The following is an 18,445-nucleotide window of genomic DNA, read 5'->3' as shown; positions in this document are numbered from 1 at the left end:
GTCACCACACAACACAACTGCTTATTTTATTGGCAGTTGGCAAACGATGAAATGGTGCAGTGCTGCCATTTGAAGCAGTGTCCAAGGCTAATATGACTGTCTCCTCTTCCTTCCTCATTTCTCCGGTTTTCTTTGGATTTTGTAAAACCGCCATCCTTCCCGTTCTTCCTCCCGTTCCTACATTTTCTGCCTACTTATGGCCTTCATCTCTGTCACTGAGACAGGAGACGTCAGCACTCAGACCTGGACAGATTATTCACAAAAGGAAAACACCACTGAGGAAATAGTAACTGGTGGAGATGATGAGGGAGATGAGATCATAGAACAGGTTTTATCACAGTGAGTGACGTGAAAATGAAGCTTTGTGATTTACTTTAAAGGAACTGAGGCAGTGAAAGCCATCAGGTCACTTTTAATACAGACGCCTTTGTTTGGTCTGACTTTGTCTTTTTGAGTCCACACTCCACACCAGTGGGTGGCAGTAATAAACCATTGTTTTGTTTGCCAACCACAAATAAAAGCTGCAGAAGAAGAAGGCTTAAAAGAAGGCGGGAGCACAGCTGAGGGAACATAACACGGCTGCGAGTAACAGAGAGGCACAGACAGCCTGCAGCTTCCTTCATTTCACCATCGAGCACTGAAGAGTTTGCAGCAGTGATTCAGATTATTCTGATCATCAGCATGGATACGGGACGACAGACGCGATCGACCAGTCAGCAAGACCTGCGGATCAATATCTATGGAAGAGAAGTCACAGTCCTATGGCGGGAAATAGTAAATTATCTCATTGATAAGACGTGTAGTTTACCTCTTCGGCTTCTTTGTCTTCTTGAATGCGTTAAAATCGATGGAGAAACCCTCCTGAAGAAGCTGCTCCGTGGAGCGTTCAGAGGCAGCGCCTGGATTTGGAGCAAGTTTCAGCGACGCGTCAGCAACGGTAACCAACAAGAATCCACCTTTACTATTATTGATAATGATACAGCTGTGGTTAATGAAGATGATGCAATCATTCCTATTGATGCTGACGACGTAAGCCACGATCAAACCTCGATGACGACGATGGTGTTGAATAATATCCGTTTTTAATGAGATCGAGATCACGCGATAGATCACATTAATGTATTGATGAGAAAATCACGTTAGCAATGGGAGCGGTACTGATTTACGTCTGTTGAATTGAAAGAAGAAGTAAGCACAAGCTTAGATATCCTCTGGTACAGGAAATACCAAATATGGCAACAGCAGCGGAAAGCCCCACAGCATTTCAACAGGAAGTGAGTCACCGCGAGTAGAAAAGGACCCAAACTTGTATAACACCTTTCTAGCCTAACTCTATGCAACATGCCTCATTCATGCTAGCTTTTCTATGCTTAACATTCACGCTCACAGAGAGCAGCTCGTAGCTAACAGTACTCTGCATGCAGACTGGAGGGATCGCCCCATCAAAGCAGGTAGCTCTGGTCGTCTGCCTCCTTTTCCACTTGGATCACACTGAGAGGCGGCAGAAGTCAGGACATGGCCAAATCAATATGAAAGAGTCCCTTTAGGAAGGTTCAAGGCTCCTCCTCTAGTTTTTTTTTTGATCCAGTCATTAAATCCTGAATCGATTTTTTTAAATATAAATATACTTTTGCCAGAAACGTCAAAATCTCAGGTTAAAGCTCACGAAACTATTTCACCGACCACCAAACAGCTAAAACAACGACGACGATTAAAGAGTGGATAAACAGATTCCACACAAAGATGGAAACGCAGAGCGTGGATCGTTCACCCGACGGCGCGTACGCGGACACGCCGTCGGGGCTGAAAGCCGACAGCTAACAGAGTCTGAAGCCGCAGGTTTGTCACTCCGAGCAAAACTCACTGAACCAGCAGCAAAAGAAGATCAAACTTCAAGTTCATCAAGAGTCACAATGATGAAGAGCAACGTCTGAAGAAGAGTTCACAGTTTGAAATCAAGCACCAGAGGACTGATCACTGTGGATTTACTCACTGAAATTGTTGGGATGTCTGGGTCGCCGTTGACCCAGAAGTTTGAGTTTATTATATTATTTATCATTTCTAGTCTTTGGTTTCTTTGTCTGTGTTCCCTCTGTTGTAGTGCCTGCCTGTAAGTCAGTCTGTGTTATGCTTCCTGTTTTATTTTGAAGGTCCTTATGTTAATGTATCTGGTTTTGCTTCCTTTGTCTCGTTAGGCCTGATTTGCCCCAGCTGTGTTTCCCTCCTGTTGCCCGTTCCCTGATTGCTCCCTCTGTGTATTTAAGCTCTTATCGTTCTGTGTGGTCCGTGTGCAGTTCAGGTTATTGTTGGTTTCAGTTTAGTATTTGTATTCCTGGTGTTGCTAGTTCTCTGTTTGCCATCTAACAATAAATCTAAGTTTGAGTTCACTTCCTGCCTCCGAGTGTCTGCTCATTAGTTCCTCCTTACACCACTCCTGCCGGCACACAGCCGTCACATAACAGAAATGATACGTTTTGTCTTCTTCTCTGCTCATTTTTGCTGTTTCATCAGCGTTTTGTGGCGAGTCACTGCTTCCCCATTTCAACTTTATCAAGCACAGGATTGAGATCAGATCAGTATCAGTACAGTTAGATCAGGATCAAATTCATGTGATTGGAATAAAGGATTGTGATGTTGCTCTGTCGTTACTAAATTGCTTAAATAAACCGTCCTGCATTCAAGAGACTAAATTGTGGACATTTTTTTTAACTCTAAGTGGCTGTTGTTGTGATTTGGCGTGACATAAATAAAATTGAATTGAATTACCAGTAAAGGAAAACTTATTACACGTATTACAATCATACCAATAGTTCTTACATGTTGCTCTCAAGATGAACATATCCTTGGGGGTCTAGTCTTTTCCGGTTCACTAAAATATAACCAAGCCAACATCACCAGAGCATCATGGAGGAGAGCAGCCGCTAACAGTGACGCATTGACCTGGGAAGCTGCTTAAGGAGTGTTTCATCAGCTGAGGAGAGGTAAACACTGGGAGGTCTCCTCACCGCCGGCTCAGTCCACTTTCTTTGGTTTCCATGTGTAATGTGCCAGATTTAACAGGCTGGAAGAAAAAGCGTGAGGAAAATATAAGAGCACAAGTAGATCAACACAATAGGGCTCCAAACAGTGGGCTTGAAAGAAATAAACATAAAACACAAAAAGCAGCTAAAAAGGAAAAGAAGAAGAAACACGGACTTGTGTTTTGTGTACTTGCGTTGATCAGCAAACACACTTGTAAAGAGGGTAAGAAGCCACAACAAAGCCCCCCAGGACCCAGAGGAAGGAGATCTGGGTCATCCACGAGTGCTGAAGACCACACGTCTCAACCTGTAGATGATGCACACGTCATGTCAGTCTGCTCATCTGCAGGAACAGGACACCTATCAATGCTTCTGCTGGGTGCTGCCAGCCCGGGCAGAGTGCAGGAGCAGGTGTTTAGGAAGACCTTCCCACTCCCACCAGTGCTGTAAGTGAGATATTTCTCTTTGGCTCTTGACGAAGGCGGTCGCACTTTTCTCTTCTCCCTCTCCCTTATCTTCCCTGCTTAGCTTCTCGTGTCCTTGGGAAGAGGGAGGCAGCCGGGGATGGGGAGAAAAAGAAGGGAGGAGCAAGATGCCCCAGTAGGCACCCCCGTCCTTCGGCACCCACCAAGGCAAGGGAGCCCAGGCCCATCCAGATTGGGGCCTACGGCAGCAGGACCACCCAGCCCCACAGGACCCGGGGCAGCCCACCCGACCCCACCGCAGAGGAAACTGTACCGGCCCTAACATTCAATCATCTCCCAGACTGCACAAGACAGTAGACACCCAGTTTAAGTTTATTCTCCACCTCTCTTATGGCTCTCCCTCACCTGCAGAGTGGACTCCTGCAAGGATGGAGCAAACTCCCTGTCAGTTGAAGAGCCCCCTAGTTAGGCCAATGCGCCAGAGGCGCCCTGCGCCAGGGCTGAGCCCCCGTGCGCCCACCCGCCCACAACCTCGGCGACAGACCAACAAGGACCGAAGCCCCCAAGGCCCAGCCAGAGCCCCAGCACGGAGGCGAAGCACCCCCGAACCCCACGCCTGCCCCGGATCCACTCAGAGGCAGCCAGGCCACCAGGCCAGTAACCTACGTCCACCAGCACAGACCCTCCCCCAGCCCTGCTGCACGCAGCCACACGGAGAACACCCTCCAAGAGCGACCAGAGCCACTAACCAGGTTATGAACACAACCCCCGGGTTAAGCCCTCCAGCAGTGGCGGTCCTAGCCTCTGCCCCCCCCCCCCCCCCGACACACACACGCATAAAACATATTAAGGATTGTACAATAACATAAAACTGTTGTCGAAATTCACCAGAGAAACACACCCATGAAGAGAGAGAGAGTATGCATAGTATGCAAACAGCTACCAAACAACCATCATAATTCGTCACACAATGAGAACAGGACGAATCAACAACTGACAATTAATATTAAAATCTGTAACATGTTGTTTGGAGTTTAGTCTGTTACTGTTGCTATTTTTACCATTTCTTCTTGGAGCAACTGTAACCCACATCATTTCCTTAGGGATTAATAAAGTGTTCTGATTCTGATTGGTTCAGGATGAGCTGCCATTATCCAATCACACATCTGCTTACCTGCATCTGTTGCTAGTTTCTCCTCCTCTTTTCTCTTTTTTCTAAACTGAGCACCTGATGGCTTTGAACTTTTCTTGTCCATCTTCCACTGGTTTTAATTTTGCACTCCAGTATGAACACAAATCCCCCAACGAGGATCAGCACAACATGATCTAACACACCGACACCTTAGTTCACAGATTCACTTTGTCTAAAGTGTGTTTCTGAGATTTCACACAACCCAGGATTCAAATCATGAATACATGATGGGCTTGGATTTACATCATTATGAATGAAATGTGCTCTATTTGGAAGCAGCCGGCCCCGCCCCTTTCGACGGGTTGTGTGTGAGACTTTAAATCATCAAACTGTAAATCATAAACTTTGAATTGTTATTGATCCTTTACCCCGAGTCCTAAAGTGTATATTTATTTTCTTACTCTTCTTATATTTATTGTTTGTTTACTTGCACTGCTGTAACTGGAGCCTCGTCGTCTCGTCTCTCTACTGGACTGTCTTTAGCGAGATGACAATAAAGTTTACTTTGAATTCAGCAGCGCGCAGGCGCACCGAGCAAATTATAAGTCTGTATCATGATGTCTGGTGTTTTCCTGTTTGTTGTTTTGTTTTTATTTTGTTTTATTTTGCGAGTTGGTTATTAGATGCTGCTCCAGCCAGTCAGAGAATCCCCCGCCGCCCCGCCCTCTCCTTCCTGCGCCGCAAGCCGCAGACGCACCTCGCAAACGGAGGGCGCCCTTACTCCCAGCAAATGGGCGGCAGGAAACCGACCGGTGCCTGTGCCATTCCCAGTATGCGCTGGCTGACGTTGAGCATTTTTTTCTTTTTTTTGCCGATGCCCGTGATGCCGCCCCGGGCGCACCGCCCGTATCAAAAAACGCTACTGTGTATGTGCGTGTATGTTTGCAGGTGTATGCATAACTTGTACATCTTTCTTGTGTTAATGTAAATTTGTCTGTTATTGTGTAAATACTTACGCTATTGTGTACTTCACACACATGGAGAAAAGCCAAACTGCCTTTCATTGTTCTTGTAACAGTGACAATAAAAAGCTATTCTATTCTATTCTATTCTGTTCTATTCTATTCTATTCTGTTCTGCAGTTATGAAACGTAACTTTAACCTCAGCCAAACCGATTCTCTCAGTTGTAAATAAAACAGCGAAGTAAACGTGACCCGACAGACAGAACCTGAGTGAATGAAGTCCAGCGTTTAACCACTGCGAGCTAAAACTCAGCTGAGGTTTCAAAGCTGTGATTGGACATCAGCCGCTGATGAAGCTGGTTGGCCTATAAAGTGCTCTGTAGGGAAACGAGCTCCAGCAGCTCTGCGCTCGGGAAACAAACTATATTTACTTATCTTGTGCAGAAAAATGCGCTGACATTGCTTTATATCGAGCACCGGCTGCCCAGTTAAACTGTGACTTTCACCAGGTCACGTGGGCGTGTTTCTTGAATTACCGGCAGGTGTTAAACAGCTGACAGGTGAGGAGGAGGATGCATGCAGGTAAACTGAGGGTCTGTTGAGCTGATCGCTGGTGTCATGAGAAACACGTCAGCTCGTTCTTTATGTTACAGAAGCACAGAGACACAAGAGCAGGCGGAAAGAGACGATCGTTTGGTGAAAACGAGAATCTGCGAATGCAACATGTGAACACGGAGAGTGGAATATGTAAACAAACCGGTTAACGTAACCCCCCCAAACAAACAAACAAACACAAAAAACCAGTTCAGCTGGAACACCGGGGCTGTGCGCTCGGTGCTCTCTGTCAGCTGACTGTTCGCAGAGCGAGTGACGTCTCTGAAAACATCTGAGCACAAACATGTTCTGTGTTGACAACCTGCCCAGACGCGACGATTACGCCACGCCGCCCACTTAGTTTGATGGGTGAGGCTGACAGATAAAATGATTTCAAGATGAGACATGAAGGGGACAAAAGTGCCAAAATGAATTAAATAAAAAAAGTATTAAATAATTAATTAAAACTGTCAATAATTATTTAAATGTGTTATTAATTAATTAAATATGTCAATAATTAATTAATTATATGTGTCACAAATATTTATATAATTAATTATTTCCAATTTTAATTAATTATTGCCACATTTAATTAATAATTTAATGGTGTATTTAATGAATTCATTATGTCAGTCCTGCCATCTTAATATTATTAGATCTCAGTGCTGCTTTTGATACAGTAGATCGCAGCCTTCTCCTCTCCAGACTGGAACAACACATTGGAATAAAAGGGATTATTTTGGAATGGTTTACATCCTACCTATCTAATCGAAGCTTCTCTGTTAAACTCAGAGACTCATTATCCCCAAGGACCGTGCTTTCTTGTGGGGTCCCCCAGGGCTCTATCCTCGGCCCTTTTTTTAATCTACATGCTTCCGATGGGCTCAATTTAAAAAATATATATCTCGTTTCATTGCTACGCAGATGACTTTTAGATTTACAGACGGAAATCTGTGAATCCTCTGTTTGAAGGGTCTGTTTGATTGTCTGGAAGACGTTAAGGCATGGTTGGCGCTAAATTTTCTCAACCTAAATGAGCAGAAAACTGAATAAAGAATAAAGTTACGTTGAAACCAAGCACACCATTGTTTTTCTTGTGACGTTACCAATAAGTTTGATGTGTCACATGGCCCTCTTCCTACTGAAAAAACAAAAGTTGTATCCAAGATGGCCGACTTCTAAATGGCCACCATGGTCACCACCCATCTTGAGGAGTTTGCCCCCTCACGTATACTAATATGCCACAAACAGGACTTTAATATCACCAACCATTCCCATGTTATTACGGTGTATCCATATAAATGACCCACCCTGTATGGTTAAGTACAGACTGAATACTAGAGGAAAAACCCAAAAGTCTGAATCCCGTACAGCCAATCATTTTCAGCGACGACTTCATTTTAACAGGGAGAGACCTCCAACAGAGCCGGGCTCAGGAGAGGCAGTCCTCTGCCACATCTGGTCAGGTTTGAGGGGAAAGATAAGAGAACAAAGGGGTCACAGAGAAAACACAGCCATACATGACAAAATACAAACTGGGAGAGAGTAGAAAAAATATTATATTGAATACTGTCATATAAAAATAAAATGTGTTATTTTCTTTTTTTGGCCAATAGTTTAATATGAACAACATGCTTGCACACGAGTGCATGGAGAGAGACAATCTTTACATGTTTTACCTCTTTAGTAACTTTTGCAACGTTACGGGTTGTATGAACGCTGTGTGTCATGTTAGATAAGCAGCGTAGGTCAGACACCTATAGGTCAGTACTTCTTTAATTGGAAATAAGAGCTTTTACATGTCAAACACCACACAGAGACTTTCGTGTGTTTCAAAACCATCCCTGACTCTAACGGCTACGGAACAAAATCGTCTGGCATCACATTTATTCAAAACTGTTTTATCCATCTACTGCCATGTCTTTTGACAAGAACATCCACAAAACCATCGAGGTTTATGGCTCTGGCCCTTCTGGCCTGACTGCTTCACACCCCAAATTGATGAGTGGATTGTCACGCACTGGGTTCCTTAGGCTACGTCCACACTAATGCGTTTTTGTCCACACTGAGACGTTTTGGAAACGCTCTTGAAAACACATACATTTCAAAACGGAGCTGTCCGGTTGCAGTGTGGACACTCGAAAACGCAGACGACGCATTTTAGTCATGTGATGCAGTCATGTGACCAATTAAACTAAGACAGCGGAGGGCGTTACACAGCAGTTGTTTTGATTGCTCTCAACTTTGACAGCCATAAAAGAATAATATCAGTCTGTACATGCTCCAGATAGCTTTTCAAATTCTTTAATTCTCACTCATTGTTGCGCAGGACTGAAACGTAAGCGTTTTGGGCCGTTTCAATGTGGACGCACGGCTCTGTGAAAACAACTGAAGACGATAATGTGGACACCGAGCGTTTTCAGACGAGAACGCCGTTTTCAAATCTACCCAGGCTAGTGTGGACGTAGCCTTAGAGTAGCTTTGATTAATTTTAGCAGTGAAAAACTGTGCTCACAAGCGGAGGCTGAAAGGTGACAAACAAAACGAGTTAGAGGGGTGGCCAGCGCCCCCCTATGGCCATCCCCCCTTGTTGGGGCCACTGTGTATGACCCCTACAGCATGAGTCCTGGAAAATCATGTTATCTGCGACTCTGTGACAGGTACTGATATTTTCTAAACATCAGTATTTCATCTGCTAAAGTGCATAACCAGTTATTCACTGCTACACCTGTTCTCCAGTCAGCTGCCTCATCTTTACCAGTCCCAGTAATTATAAGGCATAGATGGAAAACATCTCATAAAATCAAACCAAACTCAGTAATCTAATTTCTGTGTGATGTAAACCTATTCCTCTTAAGCCCATCTCTGCTGCAATTGTTGCCTTTTTTTAATCTAATAAATCATTCATGCATAACATTTTATCACAGCTCAGAAATGAGACATTTTCTTCTTCCCTGAGATTCAAACCAGGTGACTGTTGTCACGAGGGAGTCGCAGTGGTTTATAAGGACCATCTGAACTGTGTCCATTTAACTCCTTTGAATTATTAATCTATCAACCTCCCAAATCCTGCAAACATTCCCTGAATGAACTCTCTAATCTCCTGTCCTCTCCTCTGTTATGATTCATTTTGATAAAATCATCTTGGTAGGTGACTTTAATTTACATATGGATGATGCCTCTAACTACTCTGCCACAGAATTTCTTAAATTGCAAAAGCATTTAATTTTGTGCAATAGTAAAACTCTTTTGTGCACATGTCTGATCATAAATGTAACATGAATAAACTGGTCCTGGGTGCTAAAGTCTCTCAATGCTGTGGGCTCAGCTGCAAACACAGAAACAGTTTCCTGCAGTTTCCAGTCTAACACTGAACACCAGAATGAAACAGCTGATGTGTGATATTATAGATAACAGTATAATATCACATCAGCGTGTACAGTCAGACTGGATGTAGGGAAGTCTCTCCCAGCGGATCATCTGTGACTCTATATCCGCCCGGTCACCGGCAGCCTGCGTGTGTTTACCGCCACCGAAATCTGCCTCCGTTAGAACCCAACTATCCCCGGCACTGCCGCTGTTTCACCGGGACTCTGTCCCCACGGGTCTTCGCTGACCGGAGCACCGAGATCACATTTCATCCGAACCGCTTTGGGTCACTTTAGGAGCAGAAATGTGGAGAAAGTTCGCTGCGAGCTGCTCCGAGAGGCGGTGTGTCAGAGAGGTTTGAAGCCTCCCGAAATTAACGGAAGAAGTCCCGAAGGACAAAAACAGGATCAGACGGGAGACCGGAGAGTTTTCTCCCCGCTGCCTCGGAACGGGGGTTTCAAACGTTTATCAGGGGCCGGTTTGAGCTCCGAAACGCGGCGAAGAAAACACAAGAAGAGCCGCGATTGTAGCGGCAGCAGAGCGGAGGGCTGGCTTCACTCTCCATGGTTCTCATGTGCTTGATAAGTCCCGCCTCCCGCGCGAAGTTCCGACATGCTCAGTACGAAGCTCACGCGCAGACATGGCAGAAGAAGCTCCCGCAGCTGCACCGGCGAAAGCCCCGGCCAAGGCTCCCAAGAAGAAGTCCGCTCCCCGGGCTAAGAAGGACGGACCCAGCCTCCCTAAGCTCATCGTCGCCTCGGTGACAGAGTCGAAGGAGCGCAAGGGGACGTCGCTGGCGGCCATAAAGAAATACCTGACCGCCAAAAATGTGGACGTACCTAAGGCCAACAAACGTATCAACACCGCCGTCGCCAAGCTGGTGGAGAAAGGCATTCTCAGTCAGGTGAAGGGCACCGGGGCTTCCGGTTCCTTCAAGCTTGCTAAGAAAGAACCGAAAGTCGCGAAACCAGCGAAGAAGAAGGCTGCCAAGCCCGCGAAGAAGGCTCCCGCCAAAGCCAAGAAGCCCGCGGTGAAGAAAGTGGCCACTCCGAAGAAATCTCCGGCCAAGAAGGCTGCGAAGAAAGTGGTGAAGAAGAGCCCCAAGAAGGCTGCTCCCAAGAAGCCCAAGGCGGCAGCCAAGAAGCCAAAGTCCCCCGCTAAGAAGGCCGCCCCGAAAAAGCCCAAAGCCGCCAAGAAGCCCGCAAAGAAAACTGCGCCAAAGAAGGCCAAGAAGTAAAAGCTCCTCCCGCACAGAGTGCATCAAAGGCTCTTTTCAGAGCCACCACAGCCTCCGCTACGAGCTCCTCATTCTGTGTGTGTGTGTGTGTGTGTGTGTGTGTGTGTGTGTGTGTGTGAGAAACTATGCCGGGGACACACAGGCTGCAGAGTAAATTATGGAGACTGAGCTGGTTCAGGTAGAAAATACTGGTCTCCCAGTTAGCTCACTGAAGGGGGAAATGCATGTTGAATTTTCAGAACATTAGAAACATGAGTTTGAGTCTTATGTCAATAAATAGAATCTGATAATTGACTAGGCAGTGATTCAATGATACTTTGAAACCTGAATTATTTCCCAGTCAGTGCTGCAAATATTTCCAGTTTATTCTGGTGCTGATGACAGGAGCTGAGTGCACTGAAGCTGTGGATGGCTTTGTTTTCTTGGTTTACTGGTTTATTACCTGCTGTTGTTTAGAGTTAAATTTGAGTTAGCCCCCCACCCCCATCTCAAAGACCTCTGTAGACTTCACATCTAAGTACTGTGCAGTAACCCACACTCTACATGTATGTAACACTAATGTATTTTTATTTTTCCCGATTTGTTCGTACATCTTAGGTTTTTGAATACTGTTCATATGTGTACAGTGCTGCTGAAGCTGTGCACCCCCGCATGTGTGCAGTAGTAGGCGGCGCTGTCTCACTGTACATCTGAATAACAATAAAGAAGTTGTTCTCTCGGTCTCGCGCTTCATTTTGAACATTTTTGTCCAATAGCTGAGCAGCTGCGGTGCGCGCGCTACCAGATCTGGACCAATCAGCGCTGAGCTCCCTCTTGCAGCCCCTGTATAAAGCCGCTGCTCGCGCTCAGACTTCATTCTCTCTTTCGCTGTTCACGCAGAGGAGCCCGAAGCTGTAAGATGGCCAGGACCAAGCAGACTGCCCGTAAATCCACCGGAGGAAAAGCTCCCAGGAAGCAGCTCGCCACCAAGGCTGCCCGTAAAAGCGCCCCGGCTACCGGAGGCGTGAAGAAGCCCCACCGTTATAGGCCCGGGACTGTTGCTCTCAGGGAGATCCGCCGCTACCAGAAATCCACCGAGCTGCTGATCCGTAAGCTGCCGTTCCAGCGCCTGGTCAGGGAGATCGCTCAGGACTTTAAGACCGACCTGCGCTTCCAGAGCTCCGCCGTCATGGCTCTGCAGGAAGCTAGCGAGGCTTACCTGGTCGGTCTGTTCGAGGACACCAACCTGTGCGCCATCCACGCCAAGAGGGTCACCATCATGCCCAAAGACATCCAGCTCGCCCGTCGCATCCGCGGAGAGAGGGCTTAAGCTGATCTGAGACCAGTTTACACCAAACACAACGGCTCTTTTAAGAGCCACGTACACGCACTCAGAGCAGCGGTTTACAGCACAGACTTGGTATTACCTGGCCCCCAGCTCAGTGCTGTTTGGAGTCTGCTGCTCGCTAACAGAGCATGCAGTGTGGGTTAGTGTTGATTGTACTGTATTAGTACATAGGTGTGTAGCGGGGGGGGGCGCGCAATAGTACGATTATGTCAAGGACATGAAGTGTAGCGGTGCAGGCCCACAGCCCGCGTCATTAAACAAGCACAGCTGCGTTTGAGTGGTTACAGGACTGCAGAGTTCATAAGCAGCTGGATGGAGACACACTGAGGTTTCAGCTTGGAGGACAAAGTTTCACTGAGCCAGGCTTTAAACCTCATGATCTCCCTAAAAGTGTTTTATGTGAACACTGAAGTTTGGGGAGTGGGAGAAAGACTAAAGCTCCAGTTCAATATAAAATAAACCGTCCTGCATGGCAGAGATGTGTGCAATAAGAACCGAGCCATGGCTCAGTGTCTCGCAGCCTCAATGTGCACTTCAAGTCATTTGTAATTGAAATGATCATTGTAACCTGTTTGATCTGCTGCTTGGACGTTTTGCTCCATATCCAATCATTAAACTGCTGTTAAAAAAAGCAGGCCGGGCAAAGAGCTACCAGAACTTTGTCATTTCAGTTGTCGCTGCCAATTAGGATGAAAGTGTGGATTAGTGCACTGTCGTTATGGTTTACATCAGGGGTAGGCAACTGCAGGCCTCGAGGGCCGGTGTCCTGCAGGTTTTAGATGTGTCCATGATCCATCACAGCTGATTTAAAGGGCTAAATGACTCCTCAGCATTTCTTAGAGTTCTCCGGAGGCCTGGTAATGAACTAACCATGTGATTCAGGTGTGTTGACCCAGGGTGCGATCTAAAACCTGCAGGACACCGGCCCTCGAGGCCTGCAGTTGCCCACGCCCTGGTTTACACAATCTGTTCATATACGATCAAACTGCAGCTCACAGCTACGGGGGAGCTTTTTAACTCCAGCCATTGGACCATTTCCCACACCCAGAAACAAACTACACTCTTTTCATACTGCCGACACTGTACTCACTTTTAATCAGTTTTTTATTCACCTTTCAGTCACTTTAATTTGAAAACTGTCTATACTGTATATTCTGTGCATTTATTATCTCACTCTTGTTGCCTGTTTATGCCCCGCCCTTATCTTCAGCGTCATGCTGCTCTGGTCTGTCTTAATTGGTCCTGGGGGATAAACAACGTCTCTGTTTCTGGCAGCTGCGGCGTCCTGGGCTCTGCAGTCCGCTGTGCGGCTCTCGAAGGACCGTCATTATCAGCCGAGCCTCTCGCGGAGCTTCCGTCGGCTGTCTCGGTCTTTGTGTGATGTTGTAACTCACACAGATGGATCAATGTTTGTCTGCACACGTACTGAAGCAACACATTTAAATCTGCTCTTCCGCACTCCCGATAAATGTCCCACAGCCCCGTCAGCAGGTTAAATAAAGCACTGCTCTTTTTCTTCGTTGTGCGATTTACCCAGTAAAGACGCGGAGCGACAGCTCGACCAATGACAGGCGCGGATCTGCACAGCCTTATTTGCATACAGCGGAAATAAAAGAGAGCCGCTCTGCGCTGACGGGCACATTCTCTGCTGTGAAGTAGCAAAGAAGGAAAATGCCTGAACCCGCCAAGTCCGCGCCCAAGAAGGGCTCCAAGAAAGCCGTGACTAAAACCGCCGGCAAGGGCGGCAAGAAGAAGAGAAAGACCAGGAAGGAGAGCTACGCCATCTACGTGTACAAGGTGCTGAAGCAGGTGCACCCCGACACCGGCATCTCCTCCAAGGCCATGAGCATCATGAACTCGTTCGTCAACGACATTTTCGAGCGCATCGCCTCTGAGGCCTCCCGCCTGGCTCACTACAACAAGCGCTCCACCATCACCTCCAGGGAGATCCAGACCGCCGTGCGCCTCCTGCTGCCCGGTGAGCTGGCCAAGCACGCCGTGTCCGAGGGCACCAAGGCCGTGACCAAGTACACCAGCTCCAAGTAAACTACAGCTCTGCTGCATCCACCCAACGGCTCTTTTCAGAGCCACCCACCTCTGCCGAGGAGCACATGTCCTGCTGTGACACTCACTGGTCCTGCTATAAACACATGTTTAACACGAGAAGTGGGGCTCATGTACAACAGTTTCAATAAACCGAGCAGCACTGATCGAGGCTGTTATCTGATCATTTATTTATATAATCACCCTTCTCCCGCCTCCCTCGTGCGCACCCGTTTCCTGCAGTGTGACGGCATTTCCGGATATTTCAGCTGCGGAAATGACCAGTTTTCATCTCCAGACGTAACAACACATAATTACAGGTAAGCTACAATATAAGAGGAGATTTCACAGATTGTCCCGCCCGTGACTTTGTGTGTTTGGTGGTTTAGAAGTCTGAGCCTGACTTAAAGGGCCGGAAGTTAATGGTAGCTAACTCATGTCGCACCTGCAAAAACCCTTTGCAGAGCTTTATTAGTTCTGGTTATAATGTGGGTGTAGTTCATCTGCTTTATATTATGTCACAGCTGTGCCCCTCCACCCGCTCCGTGAAATGGATGGATGGTATTATGACATATGACACTAACGCTAATCAGTTTTCCTCATGGAAAATGAGTAAACATAGGCTGTATCTAGGGGCGGGTTTTTATAATCGATTTATCGATTAAAATCGATTCTGGCTTGGATAACGTAAAATCGATTCATTAAAATCCTGAATCGATTTTTCTAATATAAATTTATTTTGCCCGAAATGCCAGAATCTCTGGTGAAATCTCACAAAATTTCAACAACCACCAAACAGCTAAGACCGTAAATGAGAGCAGGAACACGGATTCTGCACAAAGACTAAACCCGCGGATCAGAATCAGTTAATGTCGCCTTTCTCACAGTCGGGGCTGAAAGCCGACAGCTCGCTGATTCTGATGTGTCGGCGGGTCGAGCTTTGTGTTCACGCCCTTTACACGCTGATTCTAAAGCTGTTAGTTTGATCTCCAAACAGCATTGACTGAACCAGCAGCAAAAGAAGATCCAAACTTCACATAAACATCATCATGAATTCACTCTGACTTTTGCTGTTTTGCTTCCACCACACAGCTCTCTCTCGCTCTCTCTCTCTCTCTCTCTCCCTACTTCAAGAACAGTTTCCCGTCTAAAAATCTGTTTTCTGCATTATTCGCTTGTTTGTTACGCACAAGTCTACCGTTGTTTACAGGCTGTCAGCCGCTGTTTTTTTTTTTTTTTTTTTTTTTTTTTTTTTTTCCTTTTACTTACTTCCGAAAAGTAAACCTAATTTCTGCCGTTCAATACTGAACAAATTTAAAATTATGCAAAATGCAAAATGCTGTGTCTGCAATAAAACCGCTGTAACTTCAGAGGTAATGTTCATGTGTTGTTTAATGGTTTTCTTTCGTTTTTGATGCACTGCAGAATATTTTTATAAAATCCCAGAACAGGAAAATCTCCTTCATGTTTTTCTGTTTTATCTTCTTTTATCTTTGACACAAAGGCCTCTGCTGTGACGCTCACACCTTTGATAAAGTCTTGCGTGTGTCAGCTTCCTTTTTATAGATACAAAAATATGTAAATGTACTGATCTGAATTATAATATTTCTGACTGTCAAAATTTCCCAGATTCAAATCGAATCGAATTAAATCGAATCGATTCGGGACCTTGTGAATCGGAATTGAATCGATTCTAGAAATCAGTGATGATACCCAGCCCTAGTTGTATCCCAATCCAGGGTCTGCAGCCTTCGTCTGCCGCATTTTAATTACGTAACTGCGACAGACGAAGGCTGTCCCAATTCAAAGGCTGCTCAAAATGCGGCCCTCAAATGCGTCCTTCATTTCCCTGAATTTTAAGGACATGGCGGTGTAGACTTCGTGGCCCAACATATCCCAGAATGCATAGCGTGGGTGTGGATAATTTTGCTGGAAAACACGGCGGATGAGGGGCGCCCGAAGAGTGAACTTTAAGTAAGTACTGAATATTATGTCACTTATTTATGTGCAAATGTTTAATAACGAAGAACATTAAACATTACTGTTGGCCACATGTTGGCAAAGTCATGTGACATTAGTGACGTTTGTACTAACTTGGTTTTAAAGCCTTTACTTTAAAATATACGCCGTTCAATAGCTGAGCTTAATCTTACAGAGAATGATCAAAGCTCATGTAGAAACAAACAAATGAACAAAAGATGTTCTCCTTCATCTCTGTCAAACAAAGCTGTATGACACGTTTCCAGCTGTTAGTGTCATGGTTGCTAGGCAACCTGGGCAGCGCGACGGAGGCTAGACCGCCCATTTCACAAGCCTCGCACTTCCGGCCTTAGCGGTCTATGAGTGCGCGGCCCTTGTGGACCGTTAAGGCTGCAGACCCTGAATTGGGATACAGCCATAATTCATGTCACAGCAGATGAGGACAGACGTCCTCCTTCAGTCAGGAAGTTAACAAGGTGACCGAATGACAGACAGGTGAGGACACCTGAGAGAGTGAGGGGTGGAGTCCCAGCTGGGTCTCCAGGTGTACGAAACTCGTACAGCAATGATGCTAACAGTGAGATCATGATCATGTCTGATTCACAGCACATTAGAGAGCCTGGCCCATCCATCAGCTGCACAAACACGTCGGATCTTCAGTGTAAATTCTGCTGTAATCGGGGGTTTTGTAATATTTTTGTGTTTTTATGTGCAGTTGATTTTCTCCATTTGGATGAACATGGTAAAGTACCTTAGGCTGTAAATACTGATGTGTTTGACGTAGTTTGCCTTAAAATTGTCATCCATATAAAAATAAAATACTTCATTTTTATTTTGAAAATCACACAACGCAAAAACCAAAGAAACCGCAGTGCTGCTCGTTCCTGATTGGACGATTAGACTTACTCTCAGCCTGACCAATGAGCGAGCAGCAGGTGATTATATAAACGCGTAGTCTCTGTCGGAGTCCATGTTCTCGCGGGAATAGAACGAAGTCGGTTACAAAGATGTCTGGACGCGGAAAGAGCGGAAAAACCAGAGCGAAGGCGAAGTCCCGGTCCTCCCGGGCCGGGCTGCAGTTCCCGGTGGGCCGTGTCCACAGGCTGCTGAGGAAGGGTAACTATGCTCAGCGTGTTGGTGCCGGCGCCCCGGTGTACCTCGCGGCTGTGCTGGAGTATCTGACGGCTGAGATCCTGGAGCTGGCCGGAAACGCCGCCCGCGACAACAAGAAGACCAGGATCATCCCCCGCCACCTGCAGCTGGCCGTCCGCAACGACGAGGAGCTGAACAAGCTGCTGGGCGGAGTGACGATCGCTCAGGGCGGCGTGCTGCCCAACATCCAGGCCGTGCTGCTGCCCAAGAAGACTGAGAAGGCGAAATGAAGCTCCGGGAGAAGCGCGCTGATAATAACGGCTCTTTTAAGGGCCACACACAACATCTGAGAGCAGTACGACCTTAAATGAACTACGGCGGGTCACAGCCCGGACTCACTGGTCTGACCCGCTCTGGGTTAACGTTTCTTCACTTTAATCAACCAAAAGCAGCTGTGACACAAACCTGTGTCTAAGTGTTGAAACCACACAGTGAGCCAGCGGAGCATCTGTAGCTAACGATCAACTCCTGTGACGGGTCATAAAGGACGCAGTCACACTGCAACGGCCAGAATACCCGCGGCTGTTTGTGTTCGGATATTTATCTCCATTCACAATAATGTTAACACACATCAGACACACCTGTCTCCATGTTGATCCTGTTGTTTCAATCCTGTGCTGCACCTTTGACACTTATGATCTGAACGTTTGCTTTAAGATTAGCTGATGTTTAAAGTATAGATTCCATATAAGGGAAGGACAACAGGATAAAGACACGCTGTGGAAGAGAGAACTATTAATAACCAGGATGACTCAGTACACAGAGGTCTATTAAGACTTAATAGTGAAGAAGAAACACCCACTGCATCATGGGAATGCCCCAGCAGCCTACACCTAGCACCGTGGACGGTCTGTGACCTGCAATATTTAGGCTCAGTTAACAGCTACAGCTTGTACACAGGTGTGTTTGCTGTATTCCTGCTCTGCTCTTTAGTTTGGGTAAAGATGCTTTCCTCCTCACTCACGTTCCTTCCACACATCACTGCATGTACGTGCGCCTCTCCCCCGGTCTGCGTGGGGCTTTGTTCCACCGCTTGTATCCCATGACTGAAGTGAACACTGACACAGGGACAGTATGCTGGGTCATAGGTCAGTGAGCTTCACCACATGGCTGAAGGTTTGTCTTCCTGTCCCCCTGCAGTGTGAAGGAGCTCAGGTGTGGCAGACCAGCCCTCTGCTCTAGTTTTGGAAAAATAAAATGAGT

General features: G+C 46.5%; 4 protein-coding genes across 4 annotated transcripts; all 4 read left to right on the top strand.

Annotated features, from left to right (window-relative positions):
• Nucleotides 1-10,095: 10,095 nt before the first annotated feature.
• LOC120730647 (histone H1-like) lies at nt 10,096-11,458 on the top strand. The gene has a single exon (XM_040027093.1). It carries the CDS (start codon nt 10,144-10,146, stop codon nt 10,738-10,740), a length of 597 nt encoding a protein of 198 aa, XP_039883027.1. The 5' UTR covers nt 10,096-10,143; the 3' UTR covers nt 10,741-11,458.
• A 122-nt stretch (nt 11,459-11,580) lies between these two features.
• On the top strand, nt 11,581-12,071 carry LOC120730649 (histone H3). The gene has a single exon (XM_040027094.1). It carries the CDS (start codon nt 11,639-11,641, stop codon nt 12,047-12,049), a length of 411 nt encoding a protein of 136 aa, XP_039883028.1. The 5' UTR covers nt 11,581-11,638; the 3' UTR covers nt 12,050-12,071.
• A 1,627-nt stretch (nt 12,072-13,698) lies between these two features.
• On the top strand, nt 13,699-14,281 carry LOC120730642 (histone H2B 1/2-like). The gene has a single exon (XM_040027082.1). The coding sequence runs from the start codon at nt 13,739-13,741 to the stop codon at nt 14,111-14,113; it is 375 nt and encodes a 124-aa protein (XP_039883016.1). The 5' UTR covers nt 13,699-13,738; the 3' UTR covers nt 14,114-14,281.
• A 2,735-nt stretch (nt 14,282-17,016) lies between these two features.
• LOC120730641 (histone H2A type 1) lies at nt 17,017-18,437 on the top strand. The gene has a single exon (XM_040027081.1). The coding sequence runs from the start codon at nt 17,098-17,100 to the stop codon at nt 17,470-17,472; it is 375 nt and encodes a 124-aa protein (XP_039883015.1). The 5' UTR covers nt 17,017-17,097; the 3' UTR covers nt 17,473-18,437.
• Nucleotides 18,438-18,445: the final 8 nt, after the last annotated feature.

The sequence above is a fragment of the Simochromis diagramma genome, unplaced genomic scaffold (genome assembly GCF_900408965.1).
Source record: "Simochromis diagramma unplaced genomic scaffold, fSimDia1.1 OVJJ01000773.1, whole genome shotgun sequence".
Classification (NCBI taxonomy): domain Eukaryota; kingdom Metazoa; phylum Chordata; class Actinopteri; order Cichliformes; family Cichlidae; genus Simochromis; species Simochromis diagramma.
This window is presented reverse-complemented; position numbering and strand designations above follow the sequence as displayed.

Coding starts and splice junctions, on each gene's coding strand:
- LOC120730641 (XM_040027081.1), top strand. CDS start 17,098: ATGTCTGGACGCGGAAAGAGCGGAAAAACCAGAGCGAAGGCGAAGTCC.
- LOC120730649 (XM_040027094.1), top strand. CDS start 11,639: ATGGCCAGGACCAAGCAGACTGCCCGTAAATCCACCGGAGGAAAAGCT.
- LOC120730647 (XM_040027093.1), top strand. CDS start 10,144: ATGGCAGAAGAAGCTCCCGCAGCTGCACCGGCGAAAGCCCCGGCCAAG.
- LOC120730642 (XM_040027082.1), top strand. CDS start 13,739: ATGCCTGAACCCGCCAAGTCCGCGCCCAAGAAGGGCTCCAAGAAAGCC.